Below are 20,825 nucleotides of genomic sequence, written 5' to 3'. Positions count from 1 at the left end.
CTATGGTGAGAGAGGCAGAAGGAAAAAAAAGCACTGTGTGTCGTTTAATTTCTCCAATGTTCTGATTCCCTCCTACCAGCCTGGAAATGCTAAACATGATCCTTTGTCTGGCATATGGGGATTTGGAGAATTGTTGCTAATTATTGCAGTTATGCTATCTAGCTTAAATGGCTTAAATAATATATTAAGTGTTTTCATGTTCCTTCACAATAAGCTGGAATGCAAAGAGGTGCACTTTATGTTGTCTATACCTTATGGCAGGCAAAGCTTATATAATGCTTATCTGTAGGAAAAAATAAAAGGGTTTTGATGATGTAGTGATCATATAATTGCTGGCTAGGGCTTTAGATGATAAGATCCTGTTGCGCTAGGTGCTGTATGGGCACATGGCAATGAGTGTCTACCCTAGAGCCTGGAGACTAATTGCAGGACAAGGGCAGTGGGTGGCTACAGAGAATGGTAGGGGTGAGCAGCCCAGGATGCCAGGTGAGGATCCTGGGACACGACCGGTCAGAGTGCTGTTGAGTTTTTGCAGGTCTGATAGCAAAGGCAAAAAGCATCAGATCTGGAGGAGTATCACAGAAAGTCATAATCTATCTTATTTAGGTAAAACTCCTGTTATTTTAATTTAAAATTTAATATGGAATTAGGTAGAGGTTAATAAAAATTGTATCTAGAAGTGGGAACATTTCATGATCTAAAGTATTGCTTATTAAAAAAACAAGAGAGCAAGAGAGAGGGAGGCATTACGCCTTACTCAAGAATCCTTTCTTTCCTCTTTTTTTTTTCCTGGAGCAATAATTCTCTAAGTCATTTGTTTTTTCCCTCCCACCTCAACAATTCCAAAATCTCTTGCTTGAAGATCAGAATTGTCTATTAACTGCAATTGTATCTAACGATTAAATAAAATGTGAGAAGAGCATGCTGTGAACACCTTCTTGCTGCATCTAGTGTGATGCATAATTATGAAGAGGCTGAGCAATGCCAGCCAGAGGCTAGCATCTCATTTCATCTTGGGGGCAGAGGTACCACTTCAGAATGTCATAAGCCACAGAGGGAATTTGTGTCAATGATTAAAAAAAAAATTAAAAAGCACATATTTTGACCCAAAATCTGATTTAGTTCAACACAGCTCCCTGTAAACTGGCAAGGACTATTAGAATATGCTAGTAATTAACACAATTTCACCTATTTGAAAGTAAGGCATTGTGCAGACTTTGCAGATTAATCAAAATTAGGTATGGTTGGCGCTGTTTTCTCTTGTAGCTTAAAAATAGGGAGGTGAAATTTGCATCAAACCTTCAAGTATAATCTTGCAATTATGACTGGGGAGAGAGTGTGATCTGAAGACCTTCAGTTTCCTAGCTGTGACATAAAATTAACAGCTCCCTTTATTCTTACTCTCTTTTAATCTTCCTGCAGAGTAGCAAGCAAAAAGGACTCCCTAGGCTGACTTCAGTGAAATGGAGGAACCATCAGACAATAATAGGGTATAGACTGGGATTTTTCTGTTGGTATTAGCTGTGTAACATTTGCACAACATTTTGGATGCTATGAAGTGATATATATCTAGAGCTAAAAATTGAGAGATGCTGTCAGGGAGATAGGAGATGCTGTTTAAAGCCATATTCTGACTGGCTCCATGAAATATCTCAAGGTCATACATGCACCAGCTTGCAAGGATGCACAGCTGGTACCTCATCTCCAAAAACAGCAGTATCAACTAGAAGGCTGCTAGGTAACTATGTGGGTAAAAATGGAAAGATAAATTGAAACTACCTGAAAGTGGAAGAAACAGCTGGGAAGTGATAAGGGGAATGATAGAAGAAAGTCTTGCCCATCATCATGGTGTCCAAGTGCTTTATAACAATTCCAAATTGCTCCCTTCCTTGAATGTACCAATTTTCTCTTTCAAACTGCAATGATTTAGCAACCTCTAGCCCCTCTGAACTGGAGTTCAACTGCTAAGAAGTGATCAAGAATGTGCTCAATATGCCAGACCTGATTTTTATAATAGTAGATTTAGTTGAAAGGAGCTGCCAGGCCAAAAGCTTTTGTACGAGTGACTGGGCTTCTAACCAAAGGGAGAGTGAGTGTCAAAGAGTTTTAGGGATCATTTCATTATATTATTATATAATAACACATGCAAATACTTAACATGGTAGGCAAACAGTTCAATTAACCACTAATGCTTCTCCTTGCTTCATGGGAACAATGAACTCCATGCAAAAATGGGCAAAGCATAAAATGGAAGGAGCTATTTGTCTGGTAGTGATATGTTATGGTTTGCATTGAGAGTTCTCCGTAACACATCAACAGCCACTGTGTGTGCAGCTGAAATGACAGCTAAACAATCTGGACATCTACATCCTGTTGTGGCTGATGGCCGTATTTAGGGGATGAGGTGTGATATAGTGGTTTGAACAGATGGCAAGCAGTCGGACTGTTGTGTTCTAAGCTTCATCAGCAGTTCTTCATCGACTCTGCACAGATTATGGGCATCATACTAATTTAGATAATGTCACTATTAAGTGTGACACTAAAATAGAGGTTTGTTATTTTAGTGTCCTTATTTTTCTTCCTTCTGTCCCCGACCCGTCCGTAGGCTCTGTAATGTCCTTAGCTCAAACAGGGATTGTAACTTTTRGATCATAACCAGTGGTACTGGGTGCATGCCAGCATAAAAATACCCGTGTGTCTGCGAGTAGGCACCGCATACACATATGCATTTGTGGTTGTCCAGAGTTCTTTTTGCTATCTGTGGTGTGAAGTCACTGAACTGAGAAATCAGTCTGCTGGCAAGGTCATGATGGCTGACATGTTTTTCTGTTTGCAGATGTCRTTTGCTTGTTCAGTGTTTATCGTATGAAACCTTCATTAGTAAATAAGACACTTTGGCCTTCCATTCCAAAATACGAAGTGGAATCAAGGAAGGGCAAGTATGTGCTGAATTACATGAAGGCACTTGCTCCATGGCTTTTGTTTCATTGGGCTGTCCTGCTGTTTTGAGATGCTCTTTCCATTGCATCAGCTGCTGGCAAAATGTTCATAAAGTTGTTACATGTTTTATGTTTTGGTGTTGCCTTTTTTGTATACAAAAATCAAACTGCTGAGATGATGTTAGAGGCCGGTGTGCAGCAGCTGCTGATCTGAGAAGAAAGGAGCTCTCTCTTTGAAAGGGAAAGCTGCCTTGTTGTGCCGCAGTGGTAAACCGCTGCCTGCTGTGCACTGGGTTTGCTGTTGCACTCCAGGGGCAATGCAAGCATCCTCTTTCAACAATGTAATTTGGACTTTTCTGAAATGGGGTCAACATTAGTCACTTCTTGCAAAGCCACTCCTTCCATTAGATCTTCTGTTATTAATTATTTGTTCTTATTGTCACGCCGCTTCTTTTGCTGCTGAGAATGGTACTGTGGAGAAATCCCTTACTTCTATTTCTAATGAGAGCAGTTTTCTGTCAATGAGAATACAGAATTGCTTTTATCAAGCATATTTCTTCTCCCATTGTTTCTTGATGRCAGATATTACTCTTAATTTGCAGAGACACAACATTTGAGATGGGAGATCTATGTCCCCATCAATATTTTTGTGTTGATAAATCACAGCATGTTTCACTTTCTGAATGCCACGCTTTTGGATTTAGGTCTGCTTTTTTTCTTGTCGCAGTTTTCTTCAATGCTAGCAACAGCCTTTGCAAAGCGCTAGCGTTCACTGCAGCAGGCTGGTTAATTCTATCACACTTTTCCCATATGCAGCATAATCAAACAGGTTGATAGAAAATCAGCAAGGACGTGATATATAGGAAAAAATTTCTAATGCATTTTGCTTGCTTGACTTTCATTAGTTGTGGCACCTGGGATTGGAGGAAAGTCACCAGTCTGCCAAAATTTTTTTTTTTTGGGGGGTGGGGGAGTTAACTGTTCTTTGTGGGCCTCCAGTGTAACTGTGTCACCCTTCRACACACAAGGCAGCTTTACTAAGCAGAACATCAAGAGTGGAGTGTGCCTTACCCAGTTTTCTTTTATGCGCTTCAGTGAAAGTGGGGGGCACTCGCCTACAAATCTTAAAATAGATAAGAAAATGAAGGTAATGTGCCCGACTTTCTTTGGTTATGTAGATAATGCTATCAACAACATGAGTTGAAATTATTTATTGAGTGGCAATATTAGCAGCAACTCTGAGTGGCTTTAAATCTGTTACGGACTGCCTAAATAAAAGGTGTAGCCTAATCCAGAGGGAAGTGGCTGAGCAAAACTATTATTTAATCCTCTTAAGGGCTGGCAAAACTAAACAAGAGAGCCCACAGCCGAAATAAGGCATGTGGGATGCTTCCATCTACCTTGCCATCCTTTCCTGGAKAAGCTCGGGAACAGCCCTCTAGACACATCTTCCCATATCTGCTACAACCTGATGCACAGGTACGTGGGTCTTGCGTAGCTATTGCCTGCACAGCTACAGCTGCTCCCTTTGCATTGCGTTGTTGCTAGAACCCAGCTGTCTGGGGTGGAGAGCTGGACCTTTTCCTTTTTGTCCTCCCCACCCTGCTCCTGCGGCACCAATCCAGCAGGAAAGTTYTGGGCATCTGCTGCTTCTGGGAAATTGCAGGGGCTGACTGCTAATGCAGGGGCAAAGGGCCTGGCCATGTCCCTCCTGGAGGAGGCAGCAGTGTCAGGGTGGTGGAAGGGCAGATGCTTGAACACAGTCATGAGAGTGCTGGGAAGTGGCTGTTGACTGGAAGAACTGTAGGGCACGTGTAAAAAGAGAAGTGCCCTTGTACTAAAAATAAGGGGGAAAAATCCAAATTGTATTGCTCCTGAGTCCCCCGGATACACCAAGGTGCAACCCTGGCAAGCACTGCCTTCGCTAACATGTCTCTTAACCAAGGAAGGAGGTGATTACTAAGCGTACAGAATTCAGATCTGAGTATTTAGGATTAAAAAAATAAATATAGAATTTGTTAAAAGTATTGTGGGAGTTCCTGTGAGAAAAAAATAATATTAAGACTTCATTTTTTCCTATCTGCTGTTAGTCACAAGCAAGGCTATTAAAACTGAATTCTAAAAGTATGAAAGTCATTTTCTTATTTGCCTTTTTTTTTTTTTTAATTCAGTTTTGACCATGAAAGGCATGCGTGCCTATCTGCCTTTTCCCTGCACTGTTCTGTTACAAAGTTTTTGTTGGCAAAAGGGTTGGAGTACAGCTTATATGATAACAATGTGGCATAGGAGGAYTCTGGTAAGAACTGGCTTCTTTCTTCCTGTCCCTAGTTGCATGTAAAGTTCTAGCGAATTTCAACCTCTAACTACTATTCAAAACCATTTGTTTCCTGAAAAACATGGGATGTGATGAAAGTTGCAATTTGCATCTGTTGTTCTTTTGTCCTCTGAGGAAACCCTGTTTGTATTCCCCCTGCCTCTGATAACATCAGAATTAGATTGGCAGATAATGACCTGAGTATTTCTCTCATTCATCAGTTAAATATAATGCAGAAGATATGCAAGTTTAGCTATGAACACTGCAGGCCTGTGATAAATGAATACTTATATCTCTTCCACCTTTCACTCTTTTCAAATATTTGAGATGCGTGCTGTTGCATTCCGTCTCGACAATCCATGAAGCAGCAAGGTGCAAAAGTTGTCTYATGCTTGTACAGTACCTAGTGCAGGATGTTTCAAACTTGCACTAGTGGCAATAAAAAGTGCATTACAGATGAGAACCATCTCTCACAATTCTGTACCAAGTTTCCTTCCAGTCAGGTGAAGATAGTTCTGTTAGCTGTGTCTGTGTCAGAGTCTGGGGATCTACATTTCAAAAGCACTTTAAATGTCTTTTAAAAAAAGAAATCCTAATGCAGTGAGTAAGACTTACTTGACAAGAATCCATTAAATGCAATTACAAATTCTATTTTTATGTTTCTGCTGAGACCATCTGAGAAAAGTAAGTGTACATGCTTCTAGCATGTACCCAAGGTAGATAAATAAATAAATAAATAAAGGTTTTAAATGCCTGGGGTGGACTTCCCCTCCCTGTCTCCAGTTCTCTGAAGCATGAGAACAGATAAGGAACGGGTTCTTAAATATGACAAACTGAAACTCTGCCCCTTAGTCACTTAAACAAACCCTAGAGGATTATTGTGCTTCCTTCTAGCAGATTTGATTTGGATGACTAGCTGTTCACTTGCTGGAGTAATTAAAACCCAGAAAATTCCTTTATTGGGGTCCTAATATGCAAATGCCTAATGATGACCTATCTCAAAGCAAATTTTAGTAGAATTCTGCTTTATATAATTAATTTGTAGTAATAACACTATACAAAAAATAAAACTAAGTAATGATTATGGGGAAATATTTATGAGATGTTGGGAGACAGAAAATTTTTGGAGCTATGAACTGCTATTCTATGGAAGAAGGAAAACAGATCCTTTCTTTGATCTAGGCCTTTTACATGGGTCATATCAGTGTCCTAGCAATTCCTCCTTCCCCTCAGGCTATTTTTTTTTTTTTTGTCTGTTGGGCCATTGCTTCCTATACAATTTTTTAACTTTACTTTTAGCTCTCTTTGTTTACCTTTTCTTATCTCTGTGCTAAAAAGTCCTATCTGGTACTAAGTACAAATATGAAAGAATATCCTAATGTCCTAATGTTTTATATCTTTTAGATCATCCTCAACATAAAGATTGCCATTATTCCAGAGAATGGAATATTTACATAGAACAGTATTATACACYTACAAATTTTTAAGTAGTTTACAAAGATCAGCTGATGCTTAAAATTTTATCGTGGGTGGGGGTAGAAGGGAGACGCATGTTGGGAAAAGTAAGACAGGGATTTAAACACAAGTGATAGAGCTGGGCCTAGAACTTAGCTCCTGTTCTTGTCTTTAGTGGATTTTAACCCAGGAAATCTTAAGGACTATATCACTTTTTCCCACAAGTGTTCTTGATTCACTGTGGTATTTTCCTCGTATTGACTCATCTTGTTTGAACTCAGTTCTTACCAATGCAACCTCAGAGATACCTTCTCTTCAGCAGATGCCCTTGCCTGCCTCTCTTTGCTTTCTGCCCACTTCAGCCTTGACCCGCAGTTGAAGTCTGGAGGTTTTGGGGTTTTTTTTCCCCCACTCCTGCCAGCCTGCAGACTATGCAACACCACCTCAGTGACTGGCACCTGCTCTGCCATGAGAGCAATGTTGCTGCACACCTCCTGCAGCACACTTGACACTCACGCAAAGCCACTTATTAGAAAAAATTTGCTAAATGCTTGTGGATTAATTTGTGATTAGTGAATAATTAAATAAATCAAAGCAATCAAAGGAGCACGTGGCCAGTTACAGCTGCCTATGTAGCACTCTTCCAACAAAACAGAGAGCTGAACTCATCTAATACAGGTCTAAATTTACTGTATCTTAATTTGATTTACCTTTGACATAACATTTAAATAGTAGCAACATTTATAATTTTGTGCTCCTCAATAACGCTTCATTAAAAACTTACTGCCAGATCTAATCCATGGTTAGCATACAAAGTCTTATCTCTAGGTACCTGCTTCAATGCCTCTGAGAACATGCTTAATTTAATCTGAACAAAGATGCTGCCATCATAAGCCTCCAGTTTGATTTTCCAATCTAAAACATCTTTGTTATTAAATTTGGTGCAAGCCATAGTGCATACAATGGATACTGTAAATTATTTTAAAGTACTTTTCAAGCAAAATTCTGCTGCTTGTTAGACACTATTTATGGGGCACAAAAGAGATGTCACTCTAGTTTGGGGTTTATTAAATGTCATACAAAAATGAAGTATTAGCCTAAACTTAACCAGTTTTGAAAAGCAGCAAGCTTTAATGCAAGTATTTTCTTTCCCAAATRTTTAAGTATATACAGATTTATTTTTTWWAAAAAAATCTGACTTATTTACTATTGTTCCCATCTACTCTCCTTCCTTCCTGCTAGTCAGTTGTCTGTGGCTATAYTTTAAGTTGGGGTAGAAGCTTCATACTGGAAAGCGGAAAGAAATAGCTGGGATGGCAGATAATGATTTGCAATTACCATTTTAGAGGTTCATCTTATGATTTATCAAGTGAAACAGTTGCCACTAAAAATAATCTCTGCCTGAGAACAGGTTTTGCGTATGCTACAAGCACAGATTCTGTCAAGGCATAACAAACAAAAAAGGGAATAAYTTTGTAGAGTGTTGGTGATGCCTTATCTGAAAAACGGAATAAAACTCTGATCTGAAACTCATATAGAAGGAGTCTGCTTATAATTGGTGGAACATGCACTTTTTAAAGTGAGGCAACTAGAAGAGCCTAACTTGCCTGCTCTTCTGAAGTGAAAGCTGAAAGSAGATTGGTGTCTGAAATCATACAAGAAAAGCAAGCAACTACTTGAGGGTAAAGCTTAATGCTGGCACAAACATAAGCTGTCAATTAAYAAATTTAGGCTGAAATTAATATGAATATTCCTAATCATTAGAGGTCTAGAACAGCTTTCTAATGTGAGTTGTAGGGACAAAAAAATGTAATGGCTTTTAAGATGGAATTCTCTAAGTACATGAAAGGACTTATAAACTGTGGCAGTTGCAATAGCATCAGATGGGGATCGTTGTCCCAGMAGGTCTCTTCAGTCCTATATATCTCAATGAAACAGGCAAGAGTGAACATTGTGTTGCCTGAGCGTGTTATGTCTGAGGTATGCCTTGTTACTTTCAGTGAGGTTATGAGTTCAAAAAGAACAAAAAAAGTAGGATAGTGAAGAAGGGAGTTTAGACAAGGATAAATTGTCAATAGTCATGGAGAAATCAGTATGAAAACTGAGGAAATTAGTGTGAAAACTATGGACAGCTGTCTTACAACACCACTATGGCTGCTTCCTGTTCTAAYTGCTTTCTGTAACTGCTCTATCAGTTTGGGTCTCACTGTATCTCAGCACAGCTTTTTGCTCCAAGCAAAATGGACTCTGTATCATTATCTTTGTAATTCAGAGGAACAACCAAAACAAAAAGATTATTACCAGGCACAAGATGACGTGGGCGCACCACAGCGGAGTCAGGAATTAAACCATATCTTCTCAGTTGTGAGTCAATACTTTAAAAAAGTGATCCATCACAAATGAAGTATGGTACAATGAGCACCATTGTTAGAGGCTGYGGAATACTTATTTAATCACAAGATTAAAGGGAAAGGCTTCTCCAGCTGTTTCTGATATTATTGCCAATTTATGCTTATGAGCATCAAGYTGCCATGTTGTTTAATTCATTCTGCCAAGTATTTAAAAAAAAATCTGYATTTAAACTGAAGTTTGTTTGAGGGGAGGGGCTGTAAAATGTATTGAGAAGAGATATGTAAAGGAAGCGTAAGAATAAGAGGGTATAAGGGAACTCGAAAGTCAGGTTTAAAAGACTAGTATGTTTGAACTGGCTGTGGATGAAGTATGCTCCCAGAAATTTCACTTTTAAAAAACACCATTTCCCTCCTCCCTCAACTCTCTGATCCAGAGAGGCAAAAGGYTGGTTGTGGCAGATGTTATGCATGAGTGTAGCAATTACTTTTGTTGTCACCAATCTAAAGTAAAAGACAAATCAGATGATGGCAGAAAAGCTACAAGGAGGATTTACAAAGCTAAACTCACCTCCAGTGTTTTTGCACTTTAGTAGTGTTAAATGGGGACAAATTTGGCTTTCAAGCCAAATTCTCCATGAACAGCATTCCTGTCATTGCATATCAGATACGAGTTTGGCTGGAATGTTTGCTGTCAAATACCTACGCACAGACTTGCATCAACGAGGAACAACTTCTGCTTGACCTTTCTTTTAGCTCTGATGTGGTAAGATCATGCTGTAAGGAAACTGAAACTCCTCTGGAACGACGTGAAGGTAGTGTAGTCCCAGGCTCTGCTCTTGTACAGGAACTATCCCTGGAAGGAGCTGCCCTTGGAAATGCGTGTTCTCCTTCCACGTCCTTTCTGCTTGGGAGTGACCCAGCGTACAGAACTAGCCTTAACATCGTATCAAAGTCGCTTGGGAAATGCTCCCGTTCTGTGCATTGGCCTGAATACAAAGAACAAATATGCTAAAGGACAGCAAACAATAGAAGTATTTTTGATTGTTTTACAATTCGCTCTGTGTGTGTTTCAGGCGCTGAAAGGGCGTTTTCTTGCCGGACCGGGCTCTGCCCACTGCCGCGCCACACCGGCCGCCCTTCTCCCTCGAGGACTCTGTGAGACCGGGACGCAGCAAGCGCCCAATTTCGAAGCGGGCGTGGACGCGCGCGTGGGGGGAGAGCGCGCCTCCTCACAGGGCCTTCCTCTCCCTGACGGACGCCGCCGGAGGGAGCCGGCGTCCCTRAGGCGCTCGCCCCGTTGCATAAGCGCAGCCGCCCGCGCGCGCTGCTCCCGCCGGCCGCGCCTCACGGCCGCCCCCTCCGCCCGCAACCGCTGAGGCGGGAGGAGCCTCGCGCCAGCGCCGCTGCCATTGGCGGGCGGCGGGCGGGAGGCGGGGCCGGCCTCGCGTCACGTGAGGCGGGTGGCTCGCGCGCCCCTCTTCCTTGGCGGGCGCGTGGCGTCCGTTAGGAGGCGCCAAGGAAGAGGCGCGCGCGCGGTGGTGAAGGGGGGGGGGACGCGGGGGAAAGGAAGGGCGCGCGGGCGGCAGCGGCGCCGCCGCCGGGCCGTAACAGTCCTCCCGCGTCACGTGACGCGGCGGCGGGGCGGGCGGGCGGTCTGCTCACGTGACCCGCCATGGAGGCGGTGGCGGCGAGGGCGAGCGGCCGCCTCCTCCCCGCCCCCCCCTCCGCCCGCGCCCTCCGCTCCGGAGTCGCGAGCGGCGCAGCCCGGGCTCCGCGGCGCCGAGCCGGCCGGCCGGGGGAGGCCATGGACTGAGCGGCACCATGGGCGCCAAGGAGTCCCGCATCGGCTTCCTCAGCTACGACGAGGCCCTGCGAAGGGGTGAGGGGGCGCGGCGGGGCCTGCGGGCGGGCGGCGGCGGGTGCCCCCCCCCGGCCCGGCCCGGCCCGGCCCCTTCTCGGTGGTGCCGGGGCTGTCAGCCCGCGGCGGGGCGAGGCGGCGGCGCGGCGCCGCTGGCACCACCATGACAGACCCCGGGCGGAGAGGCACTTGCGCCGTTGCTTTGCCTTAGGCTCCTTCCCCGCCTCTTTCATTTCCTCCTTCCCCCTTCCATTAATATATACATTAAATATAGATATATACATTATTTTAACCGGGCGGATCCTCCCGCTCCAGCTGCCTCCCAACCCCGGTGTCGCCCCCGCCGCCCCGAGGCGGGCGGGCTGGCGAGGGCCGAGACTGCCGGACCCTGCCGGTGCCTCGCAGGCCTTTGCCGGGCCCTTCCCGGCTCTCCGAGCTACGGCAGGGAAGCGGCGTCGGGAAGCCCTGGAGCGCCGGGGCTGCCTCGCTTCTCCTTCGGCAGCGCTGCCTGTCAGGACGCTGCTTTCGCGCACACAGCGGCTCCTCATGTTTACTTGCTGCTGGCCATGACAGGGAGTGCAGGACCTGCATCTCTGGGTTGAAAGGTAGATGTGGCTTGTGCACTGGATTGCACAGGCTGTTGTGTTAATCTTGCTTYTAGATTTTCCCCTGGAAAGAGGGACTAGAGGAGGAAAGCACAAGCACGTTAAATGATGAACGCTCGTAGCTGCAGGGTTCCAAGACGACAGCAAGCTGCACCCTGTCACCTACCTTTCTCTAGAACTGATATCTAAGTCCAAGGACAAAGAAGGATGGTGATTAATTGGTAGTAAATGGTTGGCAGGGAGGGTAATTTAAGAAAAAATATATAAAATTGCTGGTTTGCTGTGTATTGTTGGGATGTAGTTTTAGCAGTTCACCTGTTTGATATTTACAACACTGGTGAAATTCATCAGCTCAGAGCAACGCATGGCTGCCCATTTTTTTCTGCTTGTGTCTAGGAGGCATATAGTGATTGATGGAGGCAAATTGGGAGGAAACACTGAGTACCAATTGAAGGGGAAATGCAAATAAACATGAAATAGTATGCTTATTAAATCTTTTCTAATTTCTTTTTTTCTTATGGTGGAGCTACTTAAGGATATAATGTGAAATAGGAAACGGAGCAACATACTCTGAATACTGTCAAAAAGAAGAAACAAATATATGACTCACACTCATTTTCATTATAGGTCTTCAATATAGCCTTGAAACATTTCACTTCTAGTGGAAGTATATGAAGTCTTTAAAAATATGAATGTATATCTTTTAAGGAGGAACTGAAGTCATAAATGTAGTCTAGTGGTGTTGTAAAGTTGAATATAACAGAAAGTGTTTGAAATAAGTTCTAGGGGGGGAAATGCATTCATTTGGTCATGCCATGTCTTCCAAAGTTCATAAATAAGAAAACATAAATGTTTTGAATTTTAAAGTTAGGTTTTTACTCATATACTACTTCAAAATCTAGGAAGCTAATCTAGAAGTTTCATAATGAAAAGTTTACTTTACAAAAAATTACTTTAATTACTATTTCAAAGTATTTTGCACAGCAGGTGCAATTTTTTTAAATGTTATTCTATCTGTATGAGGCTTTTAATACTGTTTTTCTGTAGAACAGAGGTTCTTTTAGACTCTAATAGAAATTCATGTTTTGCTAAATAACTATGTTGTTTACTTAGCTAGTGAATCATTGTATGTAGAAAACAGGCTAGTTACCAAAACATCATTTGTTAGGGTCATTCTCAGTTGCACAAAACTGCTGGTTCTCGTGGCATTTCTGTGGATGCAAACAGTGAGTGAGGGCGGCTGAATGTACAAATATATGTTGAGAAAACCTCTAAATATATTTACATGTAATTATATGTACCTTCTTAACATTTTTGTACTGGTTATTAAAGGATTGGAAAGTTTTATATTATGTAATATTATACAAATACTTCAACTATGAATTCTTCCTAGGTAATCAATAGCAGTTAACTATATTTCCAGAAGCAGTAATCATTCAGAATGCTCTAATCATACTTTTGAGACACTAGTTTTCATTTCAGTTGTTCAGAATATCTGGAAAAATACAACGCATGCTGCTGGTTCTGTAAAGTTTACAAAATAAGGCTGATTTTTAAGTTGAGAGTGGCAGCAATTTTATTTATTTTTAATCTCATTTTGGGAGTAACCAAGAAAAGTGAAGGTGAGGAGAGCTTTTGTGGTTAAAGGCTGACAATATAAATAACTGTTGCTGAAATGTGGGTTCTGTTCAAGGAGATTAAAATGTGATGGTTGTCTAGTGGTTTATTTTTATTTTATTTTTTTTGAAAACACCCTGGAGCATGAGACAGGGCTGTGATTTTTCTGCTCTTGGGCACAAACAGCCAGAGCTGACTGCACTGTGAATGAGGTGCCCACGTGGATGTGCATGGTGAAATTGTCTTGTATTTCCCAGCACAGATTACATGGAGTCCTGTTAGTCTCCTTTTTTCATTCTGCTCTGTAAATCTGTGTGTGTTTGTGGTGCTTTGGAGTCAAAGCATGGGGTACTTCTGAAACGTCTCATGTTATGAATACTACTGAATTATGGTAAACTTTATTTTTGATAGCCAGAGGCACTGCTCTGCCTGTTGTTCTGGAAAAGGTTATAGATTTTGACTGTGCAGTGATCACTGTGTGAGCTCTCGCTGGCCCTGAAGAGCTCACTCTGAGGATGATAGTCCTGTTTAAGGAGGTGAAATCCGTGTGCGGTTTGTTATAGATGAAGTAAAAATAAGTGCTTTCACCAGTATCTTATGCACAGTTTGGAATGTTTCGTGAATTCAAGTTTGTGATGGTCAAAACTGTTAATACGGCTCTTGGATTTGTTGCCTTTTTTGCTTAGCTCTAAGGTCCAGCAGCCTTTTCTTTTCTTACAACAGTGCTGTAAGTCAGGCAGGCTTCCCTAGCTCAATCACTATCCTCTTTTGGTTTTGGTGCCTTTTTCCAATGTACTTTTCTACTGCCTTTCTCTTTGTTAGGCTACGTGACTGCTCTCTCTTTTGAGAATTTCCCAGTGTTAGGTCTTGCCTTATGCTGAGTAGATATCTGTCTGAAATCTGCCTTATCTTCCACTTGTTCTTCCAGCAGCCTCAACACCTGATTCCTTAAAGGGCTGTCTTTGGGTCCAGGTGACATTGTAAAAGGAAGAGCTTTCTCTTACAATAACATCAGCTGTAGTGCAGCAGCTCCTGCTTTATGTTGTGTTGCATAGAGAATACTTTAGTAAGGATTCCTCRAGAAAGAGGTGAGTACATAGCATTAGTTGGTGGCAAGTTTATTTCAGGTCTTGAAGAAATTTATTTTCCAAAAATTGTTAATATATGCTGCATATGTAGCTTTTCGAGCATAATCACAGACTTGGCATGTAAATTTATAAAGGTGCTTGAAAATTATGAGTGAATGCTGCTGAAAGAAAGCAGGTCATGCTAACTCACACTATTTTCAGCTTATATGTGCTAAATATTTACTCAGGTAACCACTTTAACAAAATAAATGTTGGTGAATGATCATGGATCAGTAAAACTTGTGCTGGAGAGGAAGGCTGGGTTTTCCATAACTAATCGGCTAAAAGCGAAGGAAAATTGCTCTTGTGTGYGTGCTGGGATGAAAGAAGGGGATATCGCAATGACATCAGTGTAGTCAACAAGCACAACGTTCAGAGAAATGAATGACTATTGATAGGTCTGTTTCATTGTGTTTTGAGTTTGTGCACAATGTTTTCYAAGTAAGAAAGAGCAAATGTTGTGCTGTCTTTGGAAAACATATGTGCAATTAAAACACCTGCTAGTATAGAGGTGGAGCTTACAGAGTGTGAGTTTCACAGGATTTGCCTCTGAACAGGTCATGAAGTAGTATTTTCAGAAGTCAGTTTTCCCCAGTTTGTGTATCTCAAAGGCGCTATCAACCTGAGGACAACACCACGCCCTTCAAAACAATGAAAGCCTGCTGTAATCCATAGAAATGTTGCTCAAAGCTCTTTCCAGCAATGGCTAATATTTTATGATGGACAGAGGATAAATCTTGCTAATGACCTTAGAAAAATTGCTACATTTGTTTTATTTAAATCAAGGCGTGTAGCTGGTGCCTGAACGTTAACATCTTCGGGCATACGGATCTAATAAATCTTCTGATAAAAGGATGATGGAAAACTTGTGCAAACATATAATCATCTGTTTGAGTTTGTCCTGATCTCAACCTAGTGATCAATTTGTCCTGATTTCAACATAGTCCGTGGATTTTCAGCCATAGAGCCCATATAGGAGACTGCTTTTTGTAGCTCCTGACTAGGAAACTAACTTTTGAAATCCTGGATGTGTATTTTTTTATATAGAAAATGAATAGGGATGCATTTTAATGGTTTATTGGATTTTCTTATATTCCGTGGAGGCAATTGTTCTATGTCTTTTTTTTCTCATCTCTAAAARGCAATACTTGAATACCTGAGTAGATGAATGTTCTCCTGCTGTTCTTCAGGACATCTTATTTTTAGGCGTACAAAGCTATATCCTTATGTTTAAGGAGGTTTGAATGATGTGATGAAAATGCCTAGATCTCTCTGGGTGTTTTTGGTTGGTTTGTTTTTCTGCTATCATAATTAATAGAATCCACTACTGAGACAGTCTAGATTATTCAGGCAGACTTGTTATGTCAACCGGTATCAGATGGCTTTAGGGCTCTGGCATATGATTAAAGCAGGTATGAATGCATAGTTTCACACTTCCTGTTTATGTATCTGTAGAGCTGAAAGTAGTCACTCAAATTCAGAGTGGTAATTATTTCACAACTTTGACGTTCAGTTCTGATGCTTGTCTTGGGAGGATACCTCAGTAGTCTTAGTTCAATATGTAATGGCCAAGTGGCTTGAGGAATTTTACTTAAACTGCCACAAACTGATATTGCAGACTATTATTAGAAGAGAGATTATTTACCTGTAACTCTTCTGCAAAGTCACAGTGACCACTTTCTCTCCTTTTACTTAAGGTTACAAGCTTAGMAAAATGAACTAGATCAGCGGTTTTCAATCTCTTCTTATTTGTAACTGCTCAAGTTATTGGCTATGAAATGAGAACATTTGTATCTTGAATTTAAGTCAACTAATAGTCAGTTTCCTTTCCTAGTACATTTTGTGGACTTTAGAAGTTTTTTATGGAATATTGATTGAAAACTTCTAAATTAGAGACAGAAAGCATAGCRTTTGGCTCAGCCTTCTGAGAGTGCTGTGGTTCTGAAAGAACTGATTTTGACCACCCTTTGGTRGTACCTTTCAGTGATTTTTTTTTTCAGGTGATTCCCAGGTAAACCTGTATCAAGTATGGCAGTAACTTGGTGAGTAAATTCTCAAATGTTAGATGTATGTGTAATGATGCAAGTTGGATAGAAGAGGATTTTAGAATGCAGGCATTCCATAAGCAARGTTTGGTTGAAACCCTTAAAACCTAGAAGTTCTTTGAAATTTGATTCAGTAAATGCTGGGGGACATCTGATTTCTCACTTGACGAAATGTAATGTGTCCCTAAGCAATAGTACTATCTTAATATTAGATGCATTTTTATCCTGTCAGCAGGTGACTAGAGATTCAAATGAAAGGAGTCAGGAAAGCTGCCAAGCAAATGTAAATAGATATTATCATTTCAGCAGTAGATGCTGGAAGTTAAAGGATAAGCTGAACAAATCCTCATTTTGAGTAGTTAAATATCTTGGTGTAAACTAAAAGTACACAATCAGACAATTATATATGTATTTTCTTATATTCATGTTGTAGAGTAAAATTGATTACTCAGAATGCTTTTTCATGTTGCAGAATATATGCCTTTATTTTTCTTAATTTATATAACTCTTCTGCTTTGTTTTTCATATTTTAATCAATGAAATCAAGTTATGCAGGGACMTTTCTTCCTAATTGGTTTCATTCTCTAGTTTTTACTCTCTTAATAGCAGTGTACATGTATATATAGTGTGTTTGTAATATGTTTATATAGTATGTATGCAACATGTATATATATTTAAATATAAATCTCCAGAGAAATTGTGCAACTTCCATCCTTAGAGATTTTCAAGATCCAACCGGACAAAGTCATAAGCAATCTGTTGTGAGTTCAGCTGTAAGCACAAGGTTGAAGTAGATGACCTCCTGAGAATCCTTTCCAACCTGAGGGTTTCTGTGAAATATTTCTGTTTATCTTGAATTTTGTAAAGTCTTGTGTTTATGAAATATAACTTCAGGRGCCTGTTCCTGCCTACCTGACAGTGTCCTAGAGAGATAACAAAATAGACAGAAATTGAGAAGCTTTTCAGAATGATATGTAGCGTCACTAATGAAATTTAAAAGAAAAGAGGACCACGTGAATTCTGTTATTCTTGACCTGTATCAGGCKCTCTGGCCTCTGGCACTGTGGGAGAAATCAGTAAAACAACCCTCTTCCCAGTCTTCTGTTCAAAGGGAAGCCAGCCTACTGTCTCATCTCATAAAATAACTGAAGCATTCAGTTCTTTAGTACTCGAAAAAATGAGATAGTATTTAAAAAATGCACTTGTGAAGGGATGACAAGCTTTGTAAGAAAAAAAAAGAACATAGCATTAACAAGTTATGTGATTAGGTGAGACAATATGTCTACTTAAGTCTGTAAATCAAGAGTATTTGTGCAACTGCTGCTTTGTGATACGATTGATTTTCTTTTTTTTAATATATAAATATATATATATGAAAAAAATCAGACATTTCTTATGTCTGTCACTTTTAAATGACAGAATATCTTCTGAGAATTGAGTATATATTTTTGGTTAGTGAGTGAATTGACATCCTAAATAATTTGGTGTATGGGGAGTGTTAGATTAGTTATCCTTTAGATCTCATGAGTCTCACATCCTTGAGGTTTTGCGGTGTCTGTATGACTTAGCTACTAATTGTGTTTAAAAGAATCCTACTATCTGGTCCAAAAAGTTCTAAATTCACTGAGCTTATAGAAAAGAAATGGAGGAAGCATAGAATAGAAGTGTTGTACTTCCAAATGCTTTAGTTGTTTTTGTACACTAAGTTATTTCCAGGACTGTTGGAAGCCAGAGCTATTCAACTGTTTTTTATTAGGGCCTACTGGGTTATTTAACAATAATCTATTAATTTTGGAAGATCTGCTCAGCAGGGAGCTGTGCATCCGCTTAAGTCCTGGTGGCCCAGGTAGATGCTGTGCTCCTCTTTGGAGCTGGCAGGGTTGTTTTGATGCTGCTGACAGAGGAACAGGGAGTGCACTAAGGCTTGGTGTCTTGATGTGGGGCATTACAGAGAAAAGTACTTTATCCTGGGCAGCTGGGAAGTGGTGTTCTTGAGGAATGGAAGCATGAGAGGTTTTTCTACCTGTCCTTCACTGATACTTCTYTGCCTTAATTTTGTAATGTGTGGTGTACTTGCCATTCACTTAGTTACTGCACCATAGGTAGTTAGCTGCGCTAAACTGTATGCTGATAACTTGCAGAGTTATTTTGACTAACATACGGGGTTCAGTGCAAGCTACTGTGCAGCACTTGATTTAAACTGTTAAGTCTTCAGGTGAACTCCAGTTAAGTGTTCGCTGGTAGCTGGGTCATACAAGGAATGAACCAATGCAATGGAGAGTGTTCTAAAGGCATGTGCAGCCCTTCCAAGTTTTACCCATGTGTTTTGGTATGGCATTATACAGTCTAGTCTTTGATATTTTTCATAGGAAAAACTGCAGATTTTTCAAGTTTAGGTTCCTGTATAAGCAAGAAAGTTTGGGAGTTTAATTCTAAATAAGCTTTTCATTTTTTAAATATTTTAAAACAAGTTACTTCTTAATTTGTTATATAACTTGAAGCATTTGCTTTTTCTTTAAGATATACTTAGTCTAAATGACTATGAATATCCATGTGATGTTGGCAGTATTGAAGAACTACAAAAAGCATCTTTAACATTTAATTTTCATATGAAAAGGTCGTTTACATAATGAGACAATGAAGCCTTTGGGCAAAAATGAATGTAGAAGAAAACTCCATTAATGTAGATTCTGCTGAAGAGTTTGAAAGGGTTTAATTCACAAAACTTTGAATACTATATTACTGTTAGCACTTACTGGAATAAAAATATTCTGCTTGCCTAAAGAGGGGCAAAATCCTAATGCATATTCACTTTTTTGACTTCTTCAGGGACATCTTGTTTTTGTTAGTGATGACTGTTTCTGTATAACTTTAGTCTGTTCAGCCTAGCTGTATAATACTTAGCATTTCTCTTCTACCTAAAGAATCTTAACACCTCTGAGAAGTGGGTTTCTTACTAGCTTGTGTTTACAAGTGAGAAGGATTTTTATAGCCCTAGGTAGGGACAAGTTTGGAAAGAGTGCGTCTATAAACAACAGTTATGTTAAACTAATACAAAATCTGGTCTGGGTTTCTGGTTCTTAATCAGGCTGTAAGTGTGGTCTCAGATCTTGATTTGAAACAGAACCTGCACTTAGTTTTTATAGTGATTTGACCAAATCTGTTTAAAAACTGATGCAGGTTGTAATCCATGACAGCATTATTCCTCTATGTAAATCATTAAGTCACTTTTCATAAGGAGAATAAAAGCAGACAATGCATTATTTTAGTGTAATCCCTGCATTTAATTAACGTTGAAAATGTGACTGACTTTTAGGAGATAGAGATGTATATTGGTTCAATAAATTATTTAATAGTTTAGAAAATATACGCTAACATGTGCAACGGGGACTTTAATTTTAAGGCAAAACAGAATATGCCTGAGAGGCCTGAATGAATTACAATCAAGGCAGCTCATAGTGACCTGGATTTATTTACCATTGTATGCATTACTTAATAAAAAAATGGCAAAAGCACTGAAACTGTTACCTCCACTAAATCACTGCCTCTGCTGAAATCATTAGCTATCGTGGATAAGGTGACTTGGCATATCAAATGACACACTGTGATCTCCAGGGATTTAAAATTCTCCTTTCCCTTCCCCTCTTATCCTATCAGAGCACATAACAAACCTTTGCTACAACATGAAAACGTGCTGATGAGGCTAATAACTTACTGTGCTTACCACGTAGCATATTTGTGGCAAAACAGCAATCTCCATTCTGGAGTGGTGCTTGCGAGCCGCACGGGTTAATGCGTTTACCTGTGCATTAAGGCCGAAAGCAGGGCAAACCACTCAGGGTTGCTGGGAAGGGAARTCACTGACTGGGAGAGGAAGCTAACAGGATAGCCGCTTGCTTGTAATAGGTAGCCTTAGGAAAACTGAGAGGACATGCAGAAACATCCTCTGGCCTTACACCTTGTCCAAATACTTTAATTTTGAATTTTAGTATGATTTTTAAAGAATTAATGATACCTTCTATAACTTAGAAAGTGATTCAACTTCTCTTCTGGTCAGGTTCTCTACGGTCCCGTGTAACGAGCAGTAGAGAGGGGCAGTACAGAGCTGATCTGGAGTGAGGCGCTCAATCATCAGAGTGCCACACTATGTTTCTAGCCATCAACTACAAAGGAAAAAGGAAACTATACTTTCCAATGTCTTACGTAACATTTATTCTGATGATGATTTTTTTATGTTCAAATGCTGAAGGTGTTTCATTTAGTCCTGTAGATAATAGCTGATTGAAGCTATGCAAGGGTGAAAATAAAGATCTAATCTATCTCCAAAGTGAATTCCAATGTAAAATTTTGTTTTTGACTTTTGTTTTTGGCTAAAGAAAGAACTTCAGTGATCGTGCAACATTAGATTTTAAGCTGTAGAAAAATGAATAAAAGTAAGTAAAACATTATTCTGTGCTTGCAAGTTCTAGAGAGGCTTTGCCCTTGATATTTCAGGAATAACATTATATTTGTAT

General features: G+C 40.3%; 1 protein-coding gene across 2 annotated transcripts in view; it reads left to right on the top strand.

The window, feature by feature from the left end:
• The first annotated feature begins 10,785 nt into the window (after window positions 1–10,785).
• The window catches only part of USP32 (ubiquitin specific peptidase 32), an 82,558-nt gene continuing 72,518 nt past the window's right edge, over window positions 10,786–20,825 (top strand). For both annotated transcript variants that reach the window (XM_085302929.1, XM_085302928.1), the window contains exon 1: window positions 10,786–10,938. In XM_085302929.1, the coding sequence (XP_085159055.1) occupies window positions 10,881–10,938 (58 nt within the window). In that variant the 5' untranslated portion in view covers window positions 10,786–10,880. The remainder of the gene's footprint in view (window positions 10,939–20,825) is intronic.

This window comes from Rhea americana, unplaced genomic scaffold (genome assembly GCF_003343005.1).
Source record: "Rhea americana isolate MKP2758 unplaced genomic scaffold, rheAme1 scaffold_194, whole genome shotgun sequence".
Lineage (NCBI taxonomy): Eukaryota > Metazoa > Chordata > Aves > Rheiformes > Rheidae > Rhea > Rhea americana.
Note: the sequence above shows the minus strand (reverse complement) of the source record. Positions and strands in the feature narration are given on the sequence as shown.